The sequence below is a fragment of the Castanea sativa genome, chromosome 11 (assembly GCF_040712315.1).
Source record: "Castanea sativa cultivar Marrone di Chiusa Pesio chromosome 11, ASM4071231v1".
Lineage (NCBI taxonomy): Eukaryota > Viridiplantae > Streptophyta > Magnoliopsida > Fagales > Fagaceae > Castanea > Castanea sativa.
The window spans coordinates 49,201,052-49,228,423 of NC_134023.1; the positions used below are offsets into that span (position 1 = coordinate 49,201,052).

The 27,372-nt window shown below is 32.5% G+C and overlaps 2 protein-coding genes and 1 long non-coding RNA gene across 3 annotated transcripts in view; all 3 read left to right on the forward strand.

The window, feature by feature from the left end:
* The window catches only part of LOC142617771 (uncharacterized), an 83,720-nt gene that overhangs the window by 25,623 nt on the left and 30,725 nt on the right, over nucleotides 1–27,372 (forward strand). The gene's annotated exons all lie outside the window — the stretch shown is intronic.
* On the forward strand, nucleotides 18,564–20,374 carry LOC142617558 (uncharacterized). Its single transcript, XR_012840992.1, has 3 exons — nucleotides 18,564–18,744; nucleotides 19,350–19,401; nucleotides 19,901–20,374. It is a non-coding gene; the product is annotated as an uncharacterized LOC142617558 (long non-coding RNA).
* Nucleotides 22,067–26,770, forward strand: LOC142618010 (MATH domain and coiled-coil domain-containing protein At3g58370-like). Its single transcript, XM_075790987.1, has 6 exons — nucleotides 22,067–22,121; nucleotides 24,432–24,561; nucleotides 24,659–24,828; nucleotides 25,530–25,818; nucleotides 26,059–26,219; nucleotides 26,370–26,770. Exons 1-6 carry the CDS (start codon nucleotides 22,094–22,096, stop codon nucleotides 26,516–26,518), a joined length of 927 nt encoding a protein of 308 aa, XP_075647102.1. The 5' UTR covers nucleotides 22,067–22,093; the 3' UTR covers nucleotides 26,519–26,770.

The window sequence follows — 27,372 nt, forward strand, 5'->3', positions numbered from 1 at the left end:
TCTTCTGTTTTTGTTTAATAGGTTGTTTTGTTTTTTGATATTACTTTATTGCTTTTGTTTTGAGTGAGTAAAAATCCAAAAAATCATAACAAGTAAAAAATCTCAAAAAGTTTGATTGCTTGTATTGTGTCATATCACATGTGAATTTGGCCTAGTACCTTCGTACTAATGGCGTAGTATATTTATGAATTTATCTTGTTATGTATGCACATGTTAAGTGTGAATGAAATCTAGAAATTTATGTTTGATTGTTGTAAATAGATCTTCAAGCTTGTCATGAATGTCTAGCCAATAGTCTTGATTGATCTTGATACATGCGTAGACTTGATCCTATATATCTCCTCAAATTTACTTTTATGTCAAAAAACTCTTCTATCGTCCATATCTAGAAGGAGAAAAAGTTGAAAAAAAAAGCCTTCGAAAGCTATTTAGACTAGGAAAAGGTGGAGCAACCCTAGCCAAACACTTGAGAGTTAGAGATTGGCTAGCCAAACCCTAGCCAAACAATTCTCTACATCATTTCTCTAAAGTTTCCATTACTCCTACTTCTCCATCTACACATCCTTGAGAGATTCTTAGCCCAATTACTTCACCCATTCTGAGTGTTGAGAGAAGTTTTGGTGCCTATAGGAAGTATTGGAAGAAGCCATTGAGTGGCAGATGCAATCAAGTGGAATTGCAGAATCTGAATAACTAGCGAAGACAAGACTCCGAGAAGTCCGTTGGTAGTTGAAGCTTGGAGGGCTCAAGTACATTGGGTAGATTAGGCTTGGAGGGTTTTTTTGATATTCGTGTACTCCAACTTATTCACTAGTGGATCGATTTCGGCTTGGAAGGTGGCGGAGAGGTTTTTCGTTGAGTAATTCGGTTTCCTCTTCTATAACACGTTTCAGTGTTATCTTGTGTTTGCATGTCTCTTCCCTACTCTTCAAGCTTTACATTTATCGCTTATTGTACTTGCTTATGCATAAGAGTAGCGTTTCGGTTTATTGCGCATCTTTTACTCTTGTTCCGCACTTAGTTAAGTTAGAGTAAAAGCAACTAAGCCGTAATTTAAAATTGGGGGTCTAAACAAGTATTAGTGTTTCTACACTAATTGAGCTTTCAATGTAAAAACGCAATTAGAAACTATCTATAGATTCAACAGTACTTGAAAAAGGAATATTGCCTTTTTATCGAAAGAAATTTGAAAGAAAATAAAGATTGAAAAACCAGTTGTATGTTACTTTCGATATTTTAATTTATATAGAAGGCCCACAACATTTAGGTTTCCTTCTTCTTATTTATTTATTTATTTTTTAACAAATGGGCTCCCTTAAAGTTAAGAAGAACTTTTGACAAGTCATTTAAAATAATTTCTTATTAGAAGGGAGGAAAAATCTATACGTATAGAGAAATGCTATGTCCACAATATTTTTCACAACAAATTCTAGATTGCAAGTTTATTAATAGTGGGTAAAAAAAGTGATGTTAATGGTGTGTCTAGATTAAAATAAGTGTTAGTTTGTCACCTAAAATTTATTGTAGAACTATTGTGCACCTAAGATATATATATATATATGATAACATAAAAGCATTTAAATTTGTTAATCTATCAACTTTAATAATGCTCTGTCTTATCATAATTTTTGTTTGTGAACCCCAAAAGAAAATAACATCCTTTGATTCTTCTCTTATCTCCAATTAAAATAGGCATTGATCCTTCTTTTATCTTGCAAACTGATCCCTTCTTTATTCTTTCCTTCCAACAAATCACTCGTGCGGTTGTGTGTGTGAAGTTTCTTGATGTGTGAAATGCTATGATACTATTGAAGTCCCATCAACCCATCAACTTCAACGAGGCTTTGTCCTTGTTAGAGATGTGTTAAGCCCAATAGTCTGGGCCAAACCCAATCCTACTTGATATGCAAGCTAAAAATGCTACTTGTTATACAAGTCAATTAACCATAACTAATGTGTGTTTAATCTAGGATTTAACCTCCTTTAAATACTCTAATGTTAGAACATATGTGATTGGATGTTAGGAACATATGTCAACATTTTATGTATTGGCTAATTCTTTGATAAAACACACCTTACTTGTATTTGGATAGATCTAGGATGTGTTTAATACTTCAAGAAACAAGGTTTTAAGTTTAAGTATTAACGCCATGCAAGTCTGTCCAAGAATCAAGTGAGAAAGTGGTGGATTTTAAAACTCGACAGCTAGTATCTATCAAGATTTAAAAGCTGCTGAAGCCTGTAGCTCGATAGCTATTTCGATAGATGGCTATCTATCGAGGTTTATGAAACTCAGTTTTTCATGACTGTTTTTCATCCAATCCGTGAGTATGTGTTTGGATTTTCTTTTCTCACAACTAAACATATATAAGGGTTATTTTAAGAGTCGTATCAGGTTGCACAGTCAAGAGCACAATTGCACAAGAGCATAATTCCTCAGGTGTGACTGGAAACCTAGTTTGCCTTATCTTGAAGAAGCTGCTGTGTTTGTACACCGTAGGGTTTTATGACCAAGCAACTTCGTGATCTTCATTGGTTGATGAACAGAAGAACATTGCAGCCAACATTCTTCTCAAGATGGTGATAAAGTCGCGTACTGAAATCCGTGCATCTTTTGGGTTAGTCACGTACTGGGAGTCGTGTAATACAAGGAGATATTGTCACTACAGAACAAGTCCAATTAGGTATTAGGGTAAGGGTTCAACTGTAGGTTGGTATAAGATACTGAGATTCCTTTACTTGTAACCGCGTGTTTTGATAATAGTAGATTCTTAGGAATGGTGACCTTAAAATCACCTGGTGGGGTTTTTGCCGTGTAGGTTTTTCCCATTTGTAAACAAATCATCATGTCATTTAATTTCCGCTGCATATTTAGATATTTGGTTATTTGTTTGTGCTGTCACGCTCATCGTATGTAATTGAACCTAATTAATTCACTTGGTTAATTAATTGATTAATTCATCACAAAAGGTCGATACATTTTTTGGCCTATCACCTAGGATTAGGCATGCAAGTGATGAATACTACTTTACAATCAACTCTATGCTGGGTTTATAGAGATGTAGATGCTATAGGTCTAAATTTAGCTCTAGACGAGCTTTACACTAAATTGGGTCACTTGAGCCAATACACAATAACCACAATAATATTATTTTTAATAATCTTATCATAGTGAAGGAAAATGCCTTCCTTCGATTCTTCTCTTCTCTCCAAACAAAATAGGCATCAATCGTTCTTGTCTCTTGCATCCCCATTCCTTAATTATTCTTTCCTTAATTATTCTTTCCTTTCAACAAATCGCACGTACGGGTTCCATGATGCTTGAAGTCCTATTGTACGGTCGTGGAGCAACATGACCCTTGATTTCTCTCTATAAATAATGTAAATTATCATTTTTTTTCTATCCAAGAAGAAGGCATTTCAAGAAACTAATTCCTAAGACAGGTCTGACAATAGCAACATGGCCGGTATGTTTTCTCATCCTGTTGTTTTCTTTCTTATTTTGTTTCATTTTCAATATTTTTAAAACTACATCGTTATTGTCATTTTTTATTGCCCACTTTGGAAATCTTTGATGGCATTTGCTTAAAATGTATGAAGAGGATTCTTAAAAAAGGGGGGAAAAAAAAGAACAAAAGAGTGTATGAAGGGAACTTCAAATTTCCGAAATTGAGGTCTTGAGCCACAAAGATAAGAAAAGAAAAAAAAGAAAAAAAAGAAAGAGAAAAAGAAAAAGGAGTGAGCGATATTAAAAAATGTTATTTTTATACATAAATATTTTAATATCCGGAGTTGTTTTAATTTCTCAATTACTCTTTCAAAAGATTAAAGTATTAAAATAACGGTGATTTCTTGAATACTTCGAGCTAAAGTGGGCATATAGAATGGAAAAGTATCATCATATTATTCAGACGGAATTATAGGGTATTTTTTTTCCTGTATTTGTTTTTGTCTCAGTCTCTTCCCATCTATGATCTATATTACAGATTATTGTTTACTACCATTTGGGAAATTAATGGAAGGCTTGCCACAGCCATACAAGAGCATAAACATTTGACAAAATTACAAATGATATCTTTTCATTTTGTTGAGTTGTCAAATTTGACTCATAAGTTTTGTTTATGTAACTTTAGTCCCTAGTTCACAATTGTTACTAACGTTGATCGATCCTTCTGTCCAGCTCTATTTTGCCATTAAAAGAGGTAGTTTTGACTTCTTTTTTTCCCAATTTTTTATACAAGAAATTTTAATTACATTTTTTAAATTTAAAAAATACAAGAAATTTTCTAAATATCTCTCTCTCTCTCTCTCTCTCTCTCTCTGTAAGTTTCTTTTTGTAATTTTATTTCAACAGAAAAATCCACCTCCCCAAGCTTCCAGAAACCTCCACCACATGTACCAAACCTGACTCATCGATAAGATGTTGACCACTAATTTTACACCCATGTTTACAACTATCCTATATAGCAGTCTGTGATTGATTTGTTTGTCAATTTTATCTAAATCCACCAATATTTTTTTTTCACTACTAACACTCATTCACATTAGATGTAAAAATAAGTGCGAAATAGTTGTGATCTTAAAGTTTTTCCTTTAATTGATACCACTATTTGCTTATTTTCATTCGTTGGATTCAGCTCATTGTATTTGGGGAAGTATCCTTTAAACACGAGTGTTAATTTTATATACCAACTACCAAGTCTCAAGAACTCCGGGGTGGAGATTTATGTCCTTGCCGTAGTTACCAGCCTAATAAATAAAAACTTAAGTTGTTTGGTGATAAATTTTAACATTTAACTATATTTATGATAGTTTGACTTAGTTCTTATTGGATTACTTCGTACCAGTATACGTTTGGGAATTTTGAAACAAAAAATAGTTTTTTACTTTTTGACTTTTTTTTTCCCCAAATATTCTAGCTTTTAGTTTTTTTTTTTTTTTTTTAATAAACTACTTCAACTTTAAATTTTTTGTAACACATTTAACATAAATATTACCAAAATAATAAACTATGTACAAATAAACTACCGTAAATAAGAAATTCCCAAACTAACGCTCTTTTTTGTAATTCGATTCTTGGTGGAAGAGTTATTTACTTATATGGCATTTATTAATGAAGTTAAAGCCATGTCCGAGGTAGTTTATTCTTTATGCCTTCTTTTCTGAGGTAGTTAGGGGATGTTTGGTGAATTATCTTTCATTGATCTTTCTGTTGTCAACTGTATATTGAATTTCATGCTTTGATCTTCTTACACTTTTGCAGACAATTCCGATGATGTTATGGTTTTTTATAAGCTCTTAGAGAATATCTCTAAATCTCTTGATAAAATGGAAGAAGTATTCAAGTCTGCCTCTTCCTCTTCTAATGCCACAACAAAGTCCCTTGCAGTTATTAAACGTTTCTTCAATACGTCGATTGATGCTGCTCTTTTGGATGATGCTTTCTTATCCCAGTTCAAAAATGCTGCTGAAAGTTTGATTGACAAAACCAGTACCCTTGAACAGGGCAAGAATGAACGTTTAAAGAACTTCAATAATCAGATCAATAGTAAAGTTACTAATTTAAGGATTGCAGCTGAAAAAGAACAAAAGAGAACTGCACTTGAAAAAACATGAAATCAACATGTTGGAACTCTAGAGTTACAGGAGTGCATTTCAACCCTGTCGAGATGAGATGCAAAAGATGGTTACCAACCATGAAGCACTGAAGAAAGGGCTTCGAGATTATGAAAAGCAGATGATTGAGCAGATGCCCCCTTGCAAAAATAAGTATTCTCAACAACAAAGTAGCATTGAGTCAGAGATAAGTGCTTTTCAAAAGAATGAACAGCTTTTACAAGAAGAAAGCCAAGAAATTGACAAACTTCGTAAAGAACCTTCATTTGATTGGAGTGGTCTGATTGCTGCATTTTATAATTAACTTTTCACGCTTTGATTTCAGCTCATCACTCTTATTACTATTTTCTTAATTACTGTTGAAAGACCTCAACTACTATTATTCTTAAAATATTAGCTGGCTTGTATAATAAGTTTTACCACCAAGGATCTCTTATGTTGTGGATCCATTTTATTCATACTTGGCTTGTAATGTTTCATATATACTCCATTTATCGATTTAAGATGTTAGTTCCTATCGATATACATCAACCTGTATGCATATCCATTAGATACTTCACAAATCAAGTATGGTCCTTCCAAATTAGGAGATCATTTTTCAAAATAAGGGTTTTCAGTACCGTGTGGAAGGATTACTTTCCATACCAAGTCCCCTGTTTTTTTAAAGAAGAAATACATCAATTTCATTAAATCAAAGAGGTCAAATCGGCCTGAACCATATGAAGAATATCTAGTGGCATCTCTTCCACCCAAACAAGTAAATTGGGCGATGTGATTGTTCTTCTTACAAGAGAATGTGCTATTGTGTTCTCTTGATGGTGAACATGGGAAAAATTAATATAAGAAAAATGAGAAACTTGAAGTTTTACATCGTGAATTAAATGCCCATGCAAAGTAAATGATGGTTTAGAGCTTCTCTTTAAAAATAATATTTGAGTCACCCTTAACAATTGCTTCCCTGATACCCACTTCGAAAGTGAACTTAACAGCTCTTCTTGCTGCCATTGCTTCAACTTGTGTTACTGTACCAGGAGGAGGGATTTGCTAAGTTAGGGAAGCAATTACCAAGCCCTTAGAGTTCCAAATTACTACCCCTATCCCAATAGAATTTAAGATTTAAGGTTATGACTTCGGCCTCATCTAAATTAATTATCCAATTCAACCATCATAGCACTTTTAAAATCCATATGACCTAAGTGTTAGGAAATTGTCTCAAAATTCAATTGTGACTTAAGTTGCATTGGGTTGGAGTGATTATTGGAGGGATGGAAAATGGGGGAGAGAAAATGGTATATTTGGCCGTTTGGTTGAGCGGGAAATGAGGTGAGATTTTGGTGGGGTCAAGAGCCCAAAAATCAAATTTCCCATTTGATGAGAAAATTAAAGAAATTTTGGTCTCTTTTGCTTTAGTCTTTACAATTATATTTTTGTCCTCACTTACAATGTTCAACACTTCAACTGCTACATCTGTCCTTTGATTTGTTTTGTTTTCTTCTGTCCTTCTTATCGTCTTTTGCTGGATTTTTATTTTTTATAAATTTTTTAACGTTACATTTTTATCATCATGCAATAACATTCACTGCTTGTATATTCATGTTTTGTGCTATTCCTTTTCAATTAGCAAAGGTCCATGATTTTTCCCCCCAACATGGAAGCATTTACTGTACGATTCCATTTAATTTTTATTTAACAAAATATAATAAATTTAATTACAAAGAAAAAAAAAGTAAAATAATATGTGTAACGTGTTAATTTTTTTAAGATGTCATTTTATTAATTTTAATTGATAATAAGTAATATTTAATAAGTATAAATAAATTATTTCCTATATATTATGTAGTAAGGATATAAAAAGTACATTTATATAAATTACATCGTCCATTCTCTCACTTTTCTCCTCAAGCAAATACACTAGTTTTCATCACTCCACTTTTCCACCTTCCAACCAAACTCAAATAAGGGAAACTAAAATATTTTATATTCTTCCACTTTTCCATCCCCCAACCAACTGGACTCTTAGTGTGGAAATCAAGGAGAATTTGTAGGGTTTTGATTAATGTTGCAAAGTGAAAAAAAGAAAAAAGAAAAGAAAAAGGTGTTGCTGTAGTGTGAGCATAGTGAGAATAACAATTGTGTGTATGAACGCAATGAAAAGCAAGAGGTTTTTAATAAAAGTTTTAGTTGATTTTCTTAATTCACACAATACTAGGTTGGGACCCAACAAGTGGTATTAGAACTTAAATTCCCCTAAGTGCCCCACTATTTGAGCAAACCTCTCATTCGTGGCTATTTTACAGTAACCATCCTTCCTTTCGCTCCTGGTAACTCCCTTGTTTGACGAGTGAGCTCTAAAATGACAAGAGATGTGCTTATAAGACTTGAGGTGTTATTGTCTTAGAGAATGATAGCTTGAATGAATATGTGTCCCCATTTATTTTTAAGTTTTAGATCCGAGATCTTAGTTAACTCTTCTCGCTTACATTTTGACTCATGGGCTATACTCACCTTGTGTACCACCAATGCCTCAAGCTCAATTTCTTTCAAAAGAGGGTTTTGAATAAAATTTGTACTTGAAACTTACGTGAATCACCACATGATTTACATACTTAAAATTCATGCCCCATTTATAAAATAAGCCCACCATATCTTAGCATTTTTTTTCTTTAAAAAAAAAATTATTTGTGTATATGTTTAAAATGAACCATGGCATTTAGAGCCCTATAGACGCATCATGAATATATGTTAGGGTCATATTTTCTATGTATTGACTTATCTTTTGACAAAGTGCACTTTACTTGTAATTGGGTAGATCTAAGTTGGGTTTAATGTATCAATAGGTATGCGAAGTTTACTTTACAAGTGGTGTCATTGAAGAGCCAAGAAATAAGCGGAAAAAAAAGCTAATTCAGTGAAGCTCTCTATCGAGACTTAATAGAGGATTCTCGACACAAGCTTGACACCTCTCAATCTATTGAGCTCTGCAATTTCAGAATTCTTAGATCTGAATTTCGGCCTACAATGACTTGGATTGCTGGTGTTTCTTTCACTAAACCTCTAGACCTTATAAAAGTTTTATTTTAAAGTCATCAAAGAAACAGAGACTCAATCAAAGAACTCATACACTCTGTAAGTAGCTACTGCGTTTTTGTGTGTTTAGGGTTTTGTAACCAAATGCTTTTAGATCTTCAACGTGCTTTGGAGTGAAGAACTTTGCATCCAACAACAATTAATCAGTTGTTGAGATTTAATCACGTATTGGGAACCATGCAAAGGAAGAAGTCTCTACAAGATCAAGTCCAATTAGAGATTGGAGTAAAAGTTCAACTGTAAGTTGTTATTTTGGGATAATCCAGGGTAGTGGTAAGATTCCTTATACTTGTAACCGCATGTTCTTGATTAGTGGATTTTTGGGCTGGGAGTAGTGACATGAAATTCACCCAGTGGGGTTTTTTCCTTGCAAGATATTTTCCCCGTTCGTCAACAAATCACAGTGTCAATTTAATTTCCACTGCACTTAGTTTATTTAGTGATTTGTTGGTGCCTCCATGATTTACATGTAATTTAACTTAATTACTCAACTTGAGCAATTGAATTAATTAATCGGGGTCAATCTATAACCCAACAATATGAGTCACTAAAGAGGCTTGATTGGATATGAGAACAGCTTAGTAAAAACTAAATTTTTTATCCAAGCTAACAACTCGCTCGATTGAGTTTCCGTCTGTTAAAAGATCAAATTGTTATTCTTTGAAGAAAAGGAAAGGAAATAAAGAAGAAACAACAATGTCGTTTAATGATGTTAGGCAAATGACAGAGTTAAGCTTAATGAAGTCGCCAAATTAGCACGTGTAGAAGCTAATACCAAAAAATGTTACAGAGTTTGACCACGTGTCCTAATGTAATTAGTTCCTTTTTATTAGTGATGGAAGTTAGTTAGAATTTTTGGCACCATTTCTTTTTCCTCTTTTTCCTTGCTCTGCGTTGGTGTATAATACCAAACTTGAAAATTTGTCTAATACCAAACTTGTTATTGATAATAGATCTATTTCTATTCCTCTTAAGCCTAAAGATGACAAAGTTTATATTCTCATTTTAAGACGAATTAGAAACGAAAGGCTTATTTTGCTAAGTTAGACAAAGGTAAAAATTCTGATGTAGATGCTGAAGTTTCTAAACCTATGTCTAAACCTACTACTAAATTGCAAAATAAATCTGTTTTTGTATCTACCTATCACCTTTGTGGTGTTCTTGGTCACATTAGACCAAATTGTTGCTTGTTGAGGCAAGAACCAAAGCCTATGACCAGAAACCCCTCTAGGAATACTGATGTTCCTAAATTTGTTCATATTTGTCACTTTTGTGGTGTATGTGGTCACATTTGTCCTAACTATCATAAATTGAAACTTAAACAATCCGTGTCTTTAGGGGTCTAAACAAACAAACAATATGTGATGATATATCTCTTGCTACAAGTCCTGATAAATTGTTTCATATACTTTGAAAAATTTAAGCTTGTTGGCTTGTGAAAGGAAATTACTGGATTTAGGTCTCTCTTAGAAGAAGTGTGTAATCCCTTAAATACACTGTATTTCTCAAGGTTTTTCACCTACAAAGCCAAAGACACGTGCTGTATGGGTGATAAAAGATTTGCTAAGTTGAGTGTTGTTTACTTGTCTCTGATTTAATTCTTTCAATTATTTGTGGACATGTTTTCTTTCAATTTTTGGTTGTTTTATTTCTTAGGTTATATTTTTATTCAAAAACAAAATCCAAAAACATTGAAAATTTTCAAAAAGACAAATATTTTATTTTGTGTTTTGTTTTATTTTTTTTGAGGATTACATGAATTATAATGTCTCTCTCTTAACTTAGAACATGCTTGACAGTGTGGAAAAACATAGAAAGTGTGCATTCCTTAATTAAGTGCATGAGATATCTCTAATTTTGTATGATTATGTACTAGTTTGTACATGTACTCATGGGTTAGTTAAGAAATTGACATTTCTTGTTTGTGTATCCTTTATAGCTTAGTTGAGCACTATTTTTGCATTACATGTTGTCAGAAATTGCTTTTGCCTTTTATTTATTAAGCATCAGGTGTACTTTTTGGTTGTGGTCAAAATAAAAATTTATAAATCCAAAAATTATTTTTTTCTGTGCACATCACTTAGTGTGTAATTAAGGTTGGCCAATGAAATTTGCATTCATGATTGTGTACCTTGCTTAGATTTGATGAGCTACTTTTTGCACTTTGCTAGTTTGTGCTATTTAGTGCTTAATTGTGTGAGTTGTTTATAGTCTTTAAACAAACGATCTTGATTTTGATGTCATACTCTTTTGATTGTAAGGACTAGAAAATCCTAGGAGAAAGGCATAAGTAACCATCTTACCACTGTTACTCATTAATCATGACATTTGTGTGCAAATCATAAAAGCTATGCTCGGTAAGGTGTAGCACTTGCATAGCAAGATAAAATGAGGTGTTATTTTTACATGATTGCAAGCTTGTTTTCTAGGAGATATGGGAGTTATATGATTTAACTCTTTAGGCGATAGTCACTTTCAAACCAATGTGATTGATGATGTAGAAAATTTGTTTGATTATTATCTACGATTCACCTTTTCTATACTAAGAACACTTACTAGTTGCACACTACACGCAAATCGATGCTAAATACAGTATATAAGATTGTGTATGTTGTCTAATCTAGCTATTTTTAATTGCATATAAATTGATATGTAAATGAAAATTTTTGTTTTGGTTGGGAATTTTGAAGAAAAATGAAAATTTTATGTTTTAGAAGTTTAAATTTTGTGATTTTAACTTCTTAATTGGATTGATATTTCCATCTGAGTGGTATTATGTTTTTAAAACTTTTCTTGATCATGTTTATATACATTGAATCTTAAAAACTGCTTTTTAAGTTGTTTTTCTACATTAAATTTCAAAATTTTTAAGTTTTAAATTTTTTCACTGCTTTGACCGATTGAAGTTTTCCCTCGACTGATCAAAACTATGAGCTTTTGTGTTCAAAACTCTCTGCCTGACTTGATTGATGTTCGAACGATGTTCGACCGATCAAAATTGGAATAATTTTAGTTTTTAGTTTCTTTACTGATTAGTGTTTTCATGCATCATTTGTGATGGCATTCACATGCATTGCACATATAGATTAGGACATGCATTACATTGTTTCCTTTATCTATGTTGCATTTTTGTAGTCATATCTCTCATAAATTGGTTTCACACGCAACATGCATACACTTTGCTAAATTGGGTACTCAACTTGATTTAAAAATTAATTGATTAAGTTTTGAGTTCTGTACATTTCAGTATATGCTATTTTTCTTGATGTGTGAATTGCTAAAAATTGGAAATATATTTTTGAGAGTTATGGTGGATAATAAATGTACAAATATTTTCTCTACTTTTGAGGATGATTTGAATTCAAATTACCTTGATACATGAAAACACATTGCATGTGGAATTTTTATATCATTGAGATCTATATTGTATCATGTATAGTCTTACTGATTGTGCCTGAAGTGTTTGCATGCATTTGTTTATGGGTCACATAGTATCAAGTTTGCATATATTGAAAGAGAGAATATTTGTATTTATGTGCATCCTTACTTTTTTTTTTTTTTTTTTTAAAGTTTGGTTTGTGCTTCTTTATTTTTCCCCACCTCCTACATTTTTCCCAAAGCTATTTTTCTCAAAATTTGTTTTGTTTTTCCTATTTATATAGGGGGAGAAAGCTGGTTTTCAAACCTGTGTTGTTCATAAGGAGAGTTATTGCTCTTCATAGGGGGAGTTGACTCTATTTTCTATAGAGCTTAATTCTTTTGTGTTTCCTTGATTCTCTATTTTCTCTTGACTTTTGTTGCATATTTGTTATTTATCTATCTTTATTTCCACACATGCATTGATGTGCTCTTTTGAGTATTTCAGGAAAGACAGGTACATTTCGATCAAGGTCTTTTGCCTCATCTAGCAACTTGTAGGTTTGAAGTCTTAGATTGAAATTTGTTATGTATTTGGGCATTTTGTTGTAATTGGGTTATTCGTGTATTTGAGCACTTCATTATTTATGTAAGTTTTGTCATGGATTGCCAAAATGGGAGTTTGTTAGGTTCTAAAATTTTAGAACAATTGGCAAACCATGAATACAAACTTATCTAGATATAGATCTTAGAATCTATAGAATGTATTAGACAATAATCAAGTTGATACAAGTTTCAAGAACATACAAGCTACAGGTTCAAGGAAACAAAACTTGCCAAGCTTGACTGATTGAGAAGATAGTTCGATCGATCGAACTGCGTTTCTGCAGATTTTAATTTCAGCCCATCAGCCTATTTAGAGGAAACTCTAAGGCACGTTTTGAAGAGACTTTGAAGTTTCTCTTTTGAGATCTAAAAGGTGTTGTGCCTTTTCTGTTCGGTTCTAAGACTTTAAGAACTAATGTATTAGAACTTCAATTTGTATTTGTTGACAAACCATGATCAAAACATTTAGTCTAGGTTTAGACTTGCTCAAAGTTTGGTTTAAATTAAGTTTAGAATCGAGTAATTGCAGGAAATTACTCACTACAACAAAATGTATTTTCAGCGACGAATTTTAGTGAGGAAAATGTTTTCCTCACTAAAAAGTACCATTTAGTGACGAAATTTATATTTCGTCACTATTTATAAAAAAAATAGTAACATTTAGTGACGAAAAATAGATTTCATCACTATATGTTGGGTTGAACTAAAGGCGCCAAACGAAAATCTAGGCGCCAAACTAAATTCGTCTTTAGCGACGAAATAATTCGTCACTAAAAGTTTAAGTTTTTTAAGACGAAAAAGTTTGTCATTGAAGGTGCTAATAATAATACTATTAGTGACAAAACCAATTTTGTCACTGAATGTCACAAATAGTGACGAAAATAAATCGTCACTAAAAAAAAAATCATAAAAATGGTATCATTATCAGTGACGAAGCTAATTTTCGTCACTAAAGGTATCTAATAGTGACAAAACATAAGTCGTCACTATAAGTTTTAGACTAAAAATTAGATTCAGCCCTTTTTGTTTAGTTTCACTTCACTCCACTCCACTCACCCGATTCTCATTCTCTCACAAAAAACCCAGTTGCACCTCCTTCACCAAACTGTCGCCAAACCTAGCTGCGCCTCTGTTTCCTTCACCAAACCTCACCGTCACTGTCGCCAAACCATCGTCAAACCTCACTGTCACCGTCGCCAAACCCGGCCTCACCATCGCCAAACCCAGCCTCACTGTCGTAGATCCACTTCGCCAAACCGTCGCCAAATGCAGCCTCACCGTCGCCGATCCACTTCACCAAACCTCCCGATCTACTTCGCCAAACCTAGCCATACCGTCGCCAAACCTAGCCTCACCGTCTCGGATCCATCCTTACCAAACCATCGCCGATCCATCCTCACGCTTTCGACGACGCTTCAGTCAGTCGCACCATCGGCGACCCTTCGCCTTCCACCCAACCGGTGACTCTTCGCCTCCCACCCCCAAACGGTATTTTTTTCATTTCTTCAATTTCTATAAATTTATAACAGCATGTATTGTATTTTAGTTGATGTGAAAACACAAAAAAGCTCAGAATCAAAGTCCAAATATTTTGAATATTCTCTCTTGTTAGTGTTTTTTTTTTTTTTAATGCCACTTTTTCATTTTCATTTTTGTTTTTTTAAAGTTCTTTTATAACTGCTGAATGATTGAAAAATTATTTTGTTTTATTTTTTTTCTTGTAGACAAGGAGGAGCTGTCCCTTCGACTCATTCAGCAGGTTTTTTTTTTTCCTTTCGAGTTCCTTGGGGTACTTTTGTTAATTTTTTTGGATTTCGGATTCTTGCTTTTGTATTATTTGGTTGAAGGGAAAATGTGGTAAAAAAGAAAGCATAGTTCTGAATCATATTAGCTCTGATACACATAATTCAAAGGGAAGAAAACGTGTTATTGAACTAAGCCTTGTTGATTTGCCAAGCTTATTGGCCTCAATTTCCCTGTTGTAATTTGGGAACTTATTTTTGTCATGAAAGTAAGTAAAAACCCTGATTCGTAGTTTGGTATTGTTTGGAAAAAGTGCGTGGGATTCGGAGCCAATATATTTACTTGGCCTTGTAAGTTGTAACATTGACTTGGTAATTGTATGGGACATAATTACACTGGGAACTTCAAATTTTTGTTATGGCTCTGTTTGGTTGTCAAGAAAAATGTGGAAAACTAATAGAAAGTGAAGTTCTGAATCTTAGGGGATTCCAACTTGGTATTGAAAATATTAAATACAAAATGTGGAAGATTATTGAGTTCCAGCTCTCACAAGTTGCATCAAGCTTATAAAAAGCTCGTACAATCTCATGGTGCTGACTATGCAAGAAGCCACCCGCCAAAGAATGCCAAACTTGAGCTGTGGACTGAACTCATTGATGGGAGATGGACCAATGAGGATTGGCTGGTAAATTATTTATGCATATATTATTATTATCCAATGTTTATTATATTATGTTGTAAACTGATTAGATTAATACTTAGATGAAGTAAATGTATACTATTTTATTCATAATCTAATAAATATCATGAATGTTGTTTATTAGAAAAAATCAAGAAAGAACTCTGAAAATAGGAATAAAACTTCAGGCATACATAGATGCAGGACAAAGGCACTTGCTATTAGGGTTGACGAGGAGGTGCGTGTTTTGTCATTATTCTTAAACCTTAGTATATTACATGTTGTGATTCATAAAGTATATCTATCTAACACTTGAATGTTAATTAATCAGACAAATAATAATGACGGTCAAGTTCCTGAATTGGCAAAAATCTTCAAAGATGTTTATTTCAATCCAAATACAAATATGTGGATACACCATGAGGATGAAGCGACATATGTATGTGTATCATTCCATCCCTATCATTTCATCCCTATCATGTTTGTAAAGCTATAACATATGTATTATTAATGTTGTGATTGTTTGTTTCTTTCTCTTTTTCAAATGATAGGAAAATATTCTCAAACTGCAAGAGGATCATTGTCAAGATTCTAATGCAATTCCCCTTACACAAGAGGAGATCTCAAACTTGGTTTTTAAGAAGAAGTCTGGTATTGTAAAAGGACTTGGCATGAGACCTTCCTCTTCTCTAGTAACCACCGCCTCATCTAATTCCTCGGTGGAGTATATTCAACGATTAGAAAATGAGATCATTGAGCTCAAAGAGGCAAGAGCTAGGGACCAAGAGGAGCGAGCTAAGCAAGAAGAGGTCCAAAAGAATATTCTTAACTTTTTAAGGAGGAATGGTTATGATGATGCTCTTACCTATGGGGGTGGTTCAACCTTAAGTTAAAACATTTTTTGGTTAGTATTTTCTTTTAGCAATTGACCCACATTACATGGTGTGACTACTCTTAATGCATTGTTAGAAATGTTTCTTATAACATAATTAATGTTTTTACTTTACGATTTTAATGTAGTATTGTTTTTATATTTGTGCAGATTTCTTATTGGTGGCTTTTAGGAGATTAACTTTTGGCATTACTTGAAGACATATGAGGATATCTTCCGTTAGTTCTAATTATATTACGCTATACTTTTTGTATTGTTATAAAACATCTTGAGTTATTGTATATGTTGCAAACAATCATTGTATGGAAGGAGTTTGAATTAGATACTTGTTTTATTTTTTACTTGTTGAATGTATGGATCTTTTTTTTATAAATATATTGTTGAAATAAATGTATTATTCAAATGTGAGGTTTTAGTAATGTAATAACAGGTTACAAGTTAATATCAAAACCATGAAAAAAATAAAAACAGAAAATAAGTTTTAGCGACGAATTTTTTCATCACAAATATAGCAATAAAAAATTGTTTTAGTGATGAAATATCTCGTAACTAAATGTAGAAAAATTTTGTAAGAAATGGTTTTAGTGACGAAAATTTTCGTCACTATATTTGCTTGGATTTTCATAAAAATAGTTTTAGTGACGAACTTTTTCGTCACTATATGTGCCTGAAAATAGTTTTAGTGACGAAATTATTCGTCACTAAATATGATTTAATAAACTAAAGTGTTTTTAATGACGAAATATTTTCGTCACTGAAATGTGCTTTTAGTGAGGAAAACATTTAACGACGAAACGTTTTCGTCTCTAAAAGTTTTTGTTTTTTTTTTAAATCAAATCGGACTTTTAGTGATGAAATTTTTCATCACCAGGTCTTTTAGTGACAAGGTTTTAGCAACGAAATGAGTTTCGTCACTAAAGGTTCTTAGTGACGAAAAACTGGACTTTTAGTGATGATTTTTTTCGTCACTGAAAATACATTTTGTTGTAGTGACTATTCAATTTCTGTAAGGCTCGATTGATCAAAAATTAGATTCGATCGATTGAAAGTTGTATATCAGCAAAAATCAGCAGACGTAAAAAGGCCATAACTTATCCGTTTGAAACCCAAATCGTGATCCGTTTTTTCCAGTATTTAAAGGACATCATAAGCTAACCCTAGAGAGGTTTTTTAGAGTTTTTTTAGAGAGATTAAAGTGCATCTTGTGCCTCTTTTTTGTAGATCTAGGGTTTTGTACCCAAAAGCTCTCTAAAGTCTTCTATCGGTGTTGTTCCTTGAAGAATCTCAAGATCTAGTGTTGTAGAAGTTTTTGCATACAAGATCAACATCTAAAGAGATCCAAAACCTTTGAGTGGAGTCTCAAAGTCACAAGTGTGGGTGTTTGTGTTGCAAAGGCCTAATAGAGAATGAGTCCATGGTTTCGGAGCTTGCATGTAGTCATGTCAGTAAGTTCTACATGTGGTAGCAATAGGATGTTAGTGTTCAAAGTCTTATTGTAAACTTCGATTCTCTATAGTGGATTTTCTTTTTATCTTGAGGATAGTTAGGTTACATCATCTCTAGGTTTTTTACCGATTTGGTTTTCCTAGGTGATCATATCATTATGTTATTTATTTTTTGCTATTTTGCGTGATATGATTGTTTTGTTTTAACCTAGATCTGAATAATAAACCTAAGTAATTACTTGGTTAATTAATTAGGTTAAACAATCTAGTTTACATAGATCTAAAAATGTACATTTTCCATTAAAAGGCACTATCAAAAATCATTCTCATACCATTAGAACCGGTAGATCTAAAATTGCTGCTACAAGATCAACTATTGATGATGATCTAAAGCTTTGAGTGGGATCTCAAAGTCACAAATGTGGGTGTTTGTGTTCAACAAATTTAGATAGAAGAGTTTGTAAATTCGAAGCTGCGTGTGGTTATACGAGTAAATACTACAAAAGGTAGCTTTAGATTTAGGAAAAAATCTACAGTAAAACTTCCTTTCTATATAGTGAATTTGTTGCATTGAGGGTTGTTTAGGTTAAATTCTCCCCAGGTTTTTTACCTTAAAACTGGACGGTTTCGTTGGTTTTCCTAGGTCATCATATCGCATGTCTTTTTTATTATTCTGCTATATGTGATAATTGTTTGTGTTTAACCTAGATCTGCATAATAAACCTAAGTAACAATTTGGTTAATTAATTAGGTTAAACAATCTAAGTTTTTAGGGGTCTAAATAAACTAACAAGAAGAACATTGACAGATTATAATGTGTTTTTGGGTGATTCTTTGGTGTCATGTAGATCAAATAAGCAAGGAGTAGTGTCTAGATCATCATCTAAGGCAGAATACAGGGCAATGGCTACTGTGGCATGTTAAATAACTTGGGTACTGCAATTGATCAAAGATTTGAAGATTGATCATCCTAAAACTACTATACTTGTAACGTCCCAATCACAAAAAAAAAAGAAAAAAAAGAAAAAGAAAAAAAAGAAGTGGTCAGACTTTATTTGGACCACATGTGCCCACCTACCCCATTTAACCCCCACCACTCATCTCACAAATATCTCTACTCTCTTTGGCCGGCTCACTTACTCCATTTCTTTTCTTTCTTTTTTTCATATTCTCTCAACACAACACAAACATTTCTCTCATATTCCCTCATCCTCTCCCACGGTACCCACTCCAAATCCACATCTCCACCATCATTTTTCCGGCAAGATCACCAGAAAATTTTTGAGAACCTCTAAGCACCTTTACATCTTTTATTTGAGGTAAAAATTTCTAATCTTTTTGGTGGGTTTTACATTTTTGCTTGAGGTTATTTTTATCTAGGCTTTAATAATGATACCCATGTGATTTATGAGCATTAGAAGTGATATTTATGTGTTTTTATCTATGGGTTTTGTATTGGTGGAATTATTTGATGAGTGAGTATATATTTTGTGCTAAAAATGGCTACTTGAGGTTTATGTATAGTGGAAAAATTTAGGGGTTTTAAGTTATAATGTGTGATGGTTAGTAAATTTAATTTTTCCATTGCCATTGGGTTTGTTTGGAGTTAGTTGAAGTTTTATATTTCTTGTCTTGGAGGATATTGTGATTTTTGCTTTCATGGGTCTCTTAATGATGTAGTATGAAATTTATGGAAGCTAGTCATAATATTGGAGATGATATTAAATTGGTTCACTTTATAAATTGGAGTTAATGCCTTGTGAATCAATTTTTTGAGAAACTTTGGAAGTGGTATATAGTATTATTGATGAGGTTAAACACTAGGCTTTCCAAATTAAGTGTTTATTTAGCAATTCCTAAATTGTGGCTAGATACAATTTTAAGCTCTATACTTATTGTGATAGGTTTACTTGATATTGTTTAGGTTCTAGCTAATCTCCTTGGAGCATGGAGAGTTAGGCTTTTGTGGTTGCGAGGTAAGTAGCTTTTTAATGGGATTTTTGGAAAATAACCATATTTCATAAATGATGTTTTTGGGGCAAACACATTTTGAAAAAATTATATATGGATATATGTTTTCTTAGAATTGTTGTGTTGTGACCCTATTACATATTATTATATATAAAAATGCATCATATTTGGTATTGCATCTGGGGAAAGGCATGAATTGTTGATATGGAAAAATGAGCATCTTTTATTTAATCTTTGATAAGGAAATCACGGATTTTATGGTATATTAGAAAATTTAAAGATGCTTATCTTGTCTTAGTACTTGAGAAATTGATAGAAAATCTTTTTGGCAAGAATGAAGTTGAAAACCTTACAAACTTTGTGGAAGTAGATTATTTAAGATTTTTCTGAAACTACTTGGATATAAACTATGTGTTTCAAAGTAATGTAACTTGTGAGCATCATGTAGTTTTAACACCATGCCATGTGTGATTTCCCGGTGATCACCCAATTTGTTTTTCGTAGTTTTTGTGACAATGGAATCAAATCTAGGTCAGTGCCCTTTCACCTTGGATGACGCGTTCTTCCCTGCTGTCCATGGGGGGAAGAGGTTCCTTGATTGTGTGTGGGTGAGGCCACTGTTCATGGGGCCAAAAAACCACATGCAAAAGAGGTCCTATTTGACGCGCTCTCTCTGCTGCTCATGGGGAGAGAGAAAAACCTTGAGAGTATGGGTGAGGCTGCTGTCCATGGGGCCAAGAGTCTGCATACCAGAGAGGACAATATCATGTCAGTTGTGAATGGGTGGATCCCCTGACCGATCTATGTGGTAGTGCAGTATATTTGTGATAAACTGCCGTATGTTAGATTTTATGGTTTTGGAAATTATATTGTTAGCGCTCACAGATTATAGTATATAGTTTCAAGGTATTTTCTTTGAGAAACTTTGTGTTTCATTATTTAATCATTCTTGTCATATTATTATTATTGAAGATGAAACTTGTATCTTCCCCACCCCCATTAATTATGCTACTTACTGGGCTTTAGCTCATCCCACCCTCTAACAGTTTTTCAGAGTAATTAGCCATACCTTGGATATGAAGCTTATTTCATTGGTGATGATTGAAGTGGGATGTTAAATTTGGAGACTTTTGCTGTAAATGGTTGGTGATTTGAATTTGCTATGTTCACCGAGACATTAATTAATTCTATTAAAGGTTGGTCACTTGAGGTTTGTTAGCCTTAGGCGTGGTAGGCCTAGACTCGATATTAAGATTTCTTATTCTTGATAAGATTGTGACTTTGTGTAATCCAAGAGTTTTGTAATATATATTCATGTATTATGTGGAAGTACATGATTTTTAGTTATTGTTCATAAATGTGTTATAGAGCTCTGACTTGTAATGTGGAGATTTATGGTTATATATTCTTATACTGTGGAAATGAAAGGAAAATAAAGATCTCCCATAGTTTGGTTTTCCAAAAAGGAAAAATCTACAAGTACCTTTGGGATGTATTTCTCATGCTTTGAACCTCTTTGAGTTTGGGGCGTGACAATACTCTTTTGTGACAACCAGACTGCTCTACACATTGCAACAAACCCTGTCTTTCACAAAGAACTAAGCACGTTGAGGTGGATTGCCATCTAGTGAAAGATAAAATTTTAGAGGGTGATATCAAGACCTTTCATGTTGCTAGCAATTCACAAGTTACAGATATTTTCACCAAAGCTTTGGGAGTTCCAGCTTTTACAAGATTAGTAGGGAAATTGGGTTTAATAGATATTTTTGTTCCAAAGCCTTTAAAGCCCTCAAGTTCTCGTTTATCATTGCAAGTCTCAGAACCTGAGGTTCAGGACTTGAGGGGGAGTGTTAAGAGATCAAATCGTGATGCTTTGAAGGAAAAGGAAAGGAAATAAAGAAGAAACGGCAATGTTGTTTAATGATAATGGGCAAACGACAGAGTTAAACTTAACGAAGTCACAAGATCAGCACGTGCAGAAGCTAATACTAGAAATAGTTAAAGTGTTTGACCACGTATCCTGAAGTAATTGGTTCGGGTTTATTAGTGATAGAAGTTATTAGAATTTTTGGTGCCATTTCTGTTTCCTCTTTTGCCATGCTCTACGTTGGTGTATGTATAGCGGAGTGGGAGATATTTATTTTTGTACTCTCTCATTTTTCTTTAAATTTAATAAGAAGAATCCCATTCTATTTAGAGAGTTTGCTTTTTAACACCATCAAAAGGTTCTGTGATAACAAAATTTAAAAGTCTATTAAGCTCTCCTGATAGCAAAATTCCCGTTGTTTGCAGGTTGTACTCTTCATCTAACTTGATCCTTTTTGACTCAATGTAATTACAATCGAAAGGAATTTCGAATACATGGAAATTTACGATTGAAAATTTGACACGAGAATTAACGAACAGTAATTATTCTAACAAGGACTATACTAAGTTTTATCATAGTTTCTTTTATGTATCCTTAAAGAAAATCCAATCCTTTCTCTCCCATCAAAATAAGCATAAATCCTTTCTTTCTTTCTTTCTTTCTTTCTTTTTTCCCTGCATCTTGATCCCTTCTCTATTCTTTCCTTCCAAACAATCACACGTACGGTTACGTGTGTAAAGTGCTTTGGCATATTGATGCCCCTCTATAAATAACGCAATCTACCAATGGTTTTGAATAAAGAGGATTTAGACAAACCAAAATCTGAAGTCATGAAACCCAAGTCCAGCGGCGAATTCGGTGTGTTCTTTTTCCCTCTTGGCTCTTGGTTCTTGAAGGTTCTTTGACACTGATATTTTGTATCTTATTTATTCTATTTCAATGTTCATAAAAATAGATATATGTATTCTAATATCCTTTACTTTCTAGCCATATTCAACTAGTTTGAAGAAAGGCCCTTCAAATTTCTCTTATTTTTTATTTATTAAATGTGGATTTTAAAAATTTAACCTTTAGAATGTATTTTATTTATGTTTTTAGTATGCATATCAAATTTTCAAATCATATATTATTTTTTATGCATAGTTTTATACCACAAAAACTTGAAATTTAAGCATTTGATTGTTGACAAAATTATTAATTATTGATTTTTTTGAAATTTTATAAGTATGAATGATATAATAAAAATATGCAATTTAACGGTTAGATTTTCAAAATTTACATTTAATAAAAACATATAAGAAAAGTTTGAAGGGTTTCTATCAAAACTAAAATTTTTTTCCTTTTCTAGCCTACTTCAGCTTGGAACTTTTGACAGCATAGGTCCGAACGTAAGAAAAATAGTCCAAAATTCCAAAACTCATCCCAAACCCATAAAACAAAGGCATAGTTCGTAGGGATTTTTTTTTTTTTTTTTTCCTAACTCCTCTTCTAAGAGAATAATCAAATAGAATATATAACTCTTATTTCTTGAATCTTTTGCAGCAGACATCACAGTGAAAGAATATATTCATATAGTACCAAACCTGTTATACACTTATACATTAACATAAACATTTTTTTTTTTAAGGGAAGCCTCATCACAGCTATTCTTTAACATAATATTTTTTTAATCGAAACTTCCTTTTGAAAACAATAATTTGAAATAGAATTCTAGACAAATAACATTTTAATTATATCCTATTTTTTAGGGGTGATTTCAAATTAAACTTTATAATTTCAAAACTTTTGGACTTGAAGTTTAAGATTGTTAGAAATTAAACACTAATTTCATTAGATAAAATGCAAATCTTATACTTTTAAAATGGTATCAATTTAAACCCCAAATCATCCCAAAAATCAAATTGATATAAATAAAGTCCAGAATTTAATTTGAAACAAAAGAAACTATATCCTTTAATTTGTAACAATCTTAATTATTAGGAAGCATGAACACAGACATAGACACGGGTACAGATACAAGTATGACGCAATAATACGAATAACTTTTGAAAAATTATAACATGACACATCAGGTATAACACAGGTACAACACCAATGCGACATGAGTACAACACCTCAAATGAAGTGTCTGTGTTTCTATATCTTAAACCCTCAATATCATTAACTTTTTAAAATTATTTTCTCTAAACTTGTATAAGTTAAGATGGGTTTATTAGTGGTGTTAGACTTATGGTTAAGTGATTCAATTTACCATTTTCTAATGGTTTAAGCTTTTGAGACAATCGGTAATTTAGCTTGGTATCAGAGTAAGAGATCCCTGGTTTTATTCTACCTCCCATTTAAAAATGTTAAATTCCCACTTGTTGGGCCCCCACTTATTAAGGGGAAGTTTAGGCCCACAAGTGAGGGGGAGTGTTAAACTTATGGTTAAATGATTAAATTCACCATTTCCTGATAGTTTAAGCTTTTGAAACAATTGGTAATTTAACTAGTGGAAAGTTGTTAAACAGATTAAAACAGGTCTCTGGAAAAGTTTAGTGCACTAGTGTGATAGGGAAAAGTTTTAGTTTTATCACCATATTTGGATGGATTCATTGTGCTTTCATGGCTTTTTTTTTTTTTTTTTTTGGGAGGGGGGAGGGAATTGAAGTAAGAGAGCCAACGAAACCATACTTAGACCATGCCCCAGACCCTTGATTTTTCCCCTTATCTATTAGCAAAAAAAAATAGCTATATTTTTTTTTAAAGAATATATAACTAAAATTAAAAGTTTAGATTTCCAAAAGTTACACTTAACCCCCTCTCAAAAATTAAGTTAATTCAAAAAGAGAAAAAAAAAAATTAATGGCAAATAACCCACACGTATGGCATCCCTCCATGCAATAGAATAAAAAGGTTAATAAATACCTAAAATAAAATGTTTCAATCGTAATATAGATGTCAACCTCTTTAAAAAGTATTGTCAACTTCAATCTATGGCTGATACAACAAAAGATTTTACCAGTTAAACTAACTAGAAGTCACTACTTTTGTTATATTTTGTTAATAATTCTAAAGTACTAAACATTCGATCTTTCTTTTTCACCTGTATATATAAATTTTTTTCTTTTGATACTTTGTTCCCCAATATTTTCTAAATTGTATCTAAATATTCCTAATGTTTTGCAGCAATCACAAGAACAGCAAGACATTTTCGTCCAACTCATTTCTTACTTAAAATACAATCATACTCTTTATTGTGCGAGACTGGGGTGGAAAAATACGAGTCTGGTGTTTTTGAAGCTGGGGGGCACAAATGGTGGGCTCTAATGCTTACTCTCAATATTTTTTGTTCAATTAAAAATTTAAAATACAAATGTGTGCCTCATCATCGTCTACCCAACCTTCTTTTGCAGGAGGTTGTCTCTCTATCCAAAAGGAAACAAGAAAATGAATGGGACTGATCACATCTCCCTTTATTTGTCAGTAGTTGATGCAGAAAAGTATTCTCTTGGTTGGGAGGTTTATGCCACCTTCAAATTGTTCGTGTTTGATCAGATACGGGACAAGTTCTTGACCGTTCAAGGTTTGGTCGTTCATGATTTATATATATGTATACACACACATAACTTGCTCATAACAATATTACTACTTTTATAATTTTATTTTCAAGATAAACAAGAGTCATGTTAATGAATTCTTCAGCCCTCAAGGTCAAGGTATTATAAGTTTTTTTATTATAATTGATCAATTGTTTTTGAAGAGTCACATGCATTAGTTAGCTAAAGAAGCATTTGTATATTTGATTTTTTTGCTTTCCAATGCAATGGGGCCATTAATTCTCTCCTTAACCTATGCGCAAATACACCCATTAACAAAAACCTATAAACAATTTTACAGTTATAATAAATTTTATAACCAGTTTCATAATTGTGTCATGTTAACGAGTGTTTTTAGGGCAATTGTTAATAAATAAAATTTTTTTAACACCACTTTAATGGGAAATATAAAAAATTGTCAGAAAAAATTAATTACTTGATCATTTTATCATTAAATGATTTTAAAAATAGTTCCTAAATTAATGCTCTTAGGGTATTCGTGATCATTTTCGTTCATAATTTGTTGAAGTGATAAATTGTGATTTATATAACATCACTTACACATGTACCACCATTAACAGCACATTTTTGTACATCAATCACAAAAGGACACCACAACAATTGGGAAAATTGATGGGAAATTTGTTTTGCTTATTAATAGGCTTATAGTTTGCTATATATCTTGTAGATGCTGAAGGGACAATTAGAAGATTCCATGACATTAAGATGGAATGGGGCTTTGACAAATTTCTCCCTCTTGATTCTTTCAACTTTCTTCCTAATGGATACCTTGTCAACGATTGTTGCGTATTTGGTACTGAGGTTTTTGTTCATGAACGTAGTGCCAAACGAGACTCTCTGTTCATGATAAAAGAACCTTCTAACCGAATTATAACTTGGAAGATTGAAAACTTTTCTACACAGCAAGATAAAGCACCCATTTCTTCTCGCATATACATTGTTGGAGATTCAAAATGGTATTGTTTATTTATTTTATATTTTTATACCATAGTATTCATTCCCGATAATTACTCTTAATCATCAGATTAAGACATCAATTTGGTGTACGAGGGTTTGAGCTCTTAATTTCTTATTCAACGATAAGAAACTTTACCAATACTACCTGAAAACTTACTGCACTTTTATTGTCATAAAAACGAAAGCTACCATTGCTAAATTTATCAAATATTATTTCTAACTCTTTTGATTGAATCTAGGAAATTACTGGTTTATCCCAAGGGAATTCAAGACGGAGCAAACAAAGCCATTTCCATCTTCCTCTGCTCAATTGATTGTGTTACACCAGACCTCAAAATTTTTGCAGAATTCAAGCTGCGGATAAGGGACCAAATTAACAATAAACATGCAGAAGAAAAAAGTAAATGAATTATTTTTATATTGTTATCTTCTTCTTCTTTCTCTTGGGGAGAGGGGGGGGAGTTGTCACTGCGTGAGTACCATATATGCTTTATGTTCTCTTTTATTTGCTTTCCCCAAGTTTAAGCTTTTTTTAACAAATTTCTTACAGTTAAACACTGGTTCTCTGCCTCATTTATCGACCGGGGTTTTTCGCAACTTTTGCTTCGAAAAGATCTTGAAGATGGATCCAAGGGGTTTCTTGTTGAAGATACCGTGATTGTAGAAGCAGAAATTATGGTTATGTCTACTGCAAAGTAGTTCTCGATATTTATCTCGGAATTGCACTTGGGAAGACTAGAGAAGTATGATTGTCGCATTTGTAAAGATGTCAATGTTAAGATACTTCAAAATTTACCATGGTTATTTTAGAAGCGCATACTGTATTTATATATTATGAATGATTAATTTAATACACTCTATCTACAGTATTAAGGGGAAAAAAAGAAAAAGAAAAAAGAAGCATTATCTATCTAGTCCCTATTGAGTGTGAATGTATAGGTTAGACTTCAATTGGTCTCTACTATAATTCTTTTACAATATTACACTATTTAATAAATTTTTAAATCCAATATTCCATTGTACTTACTTTTAGAATATATTGTTCGGTTTACTTTATGTCTATATATATTGTTTGGGAAATTACTGTGTGCTCTCAAAATATCATAAATGCGTGTTCTCTCCTCTCATATAAATGGTGGGTCTCACCATAAATTTAATTAGTAGGACCCACCATTTATGTAAGATTAGGGAGTAAGCATCTATAGTATTCTGAGAGTACCTAATAATTTTTCTATAGTTTTGGGTGGGGCTTAAATCTATTCATAAATAGAGGTTGGAAAAAATAAAAATTTCAAGGATATGTCCAATTGTCCATGCCCTATATTTTTCTTTTACGGATTACTTCAAAAAAAAAAAAAAAAAAACCAAAGCAAACCATATTTATTTATTTTTATAATAAGTCGATGTATTCTATAATTATTGTTAACATAGAATGTTCGGGTCAGGTTTGGGTTCTGGTTCAAAGCTCAGGCCTTTTGGGTTGGTTTTGGATCTCACCCAACCTGCCCAACCTGGAATTTAATTTAATTTTTTCTTCTATTTTTTTTTAATTT

Coding starts and splice junctions, on each gene's coding strand:
- LOC142618010 (XM_075790987.1), top strand. CDS start 22,094: ATGAAACCCAAGTCCAGCGGCGAATTCG. Junction 24,562..24,658: donor GAAGCTGGGGGGCACAAATG/GTGGGCTCTAAT, acceptor CTTCTTTTGCAG/GAGGTTGTCTCTCTATCCAA. Junction 25,819..26,058: donor ATTGTTGGAGATTCAAAATG/GTATTGTTTATT, acceptor GATTGAATCTAG/GAAATTACTGGTTTATCCCA.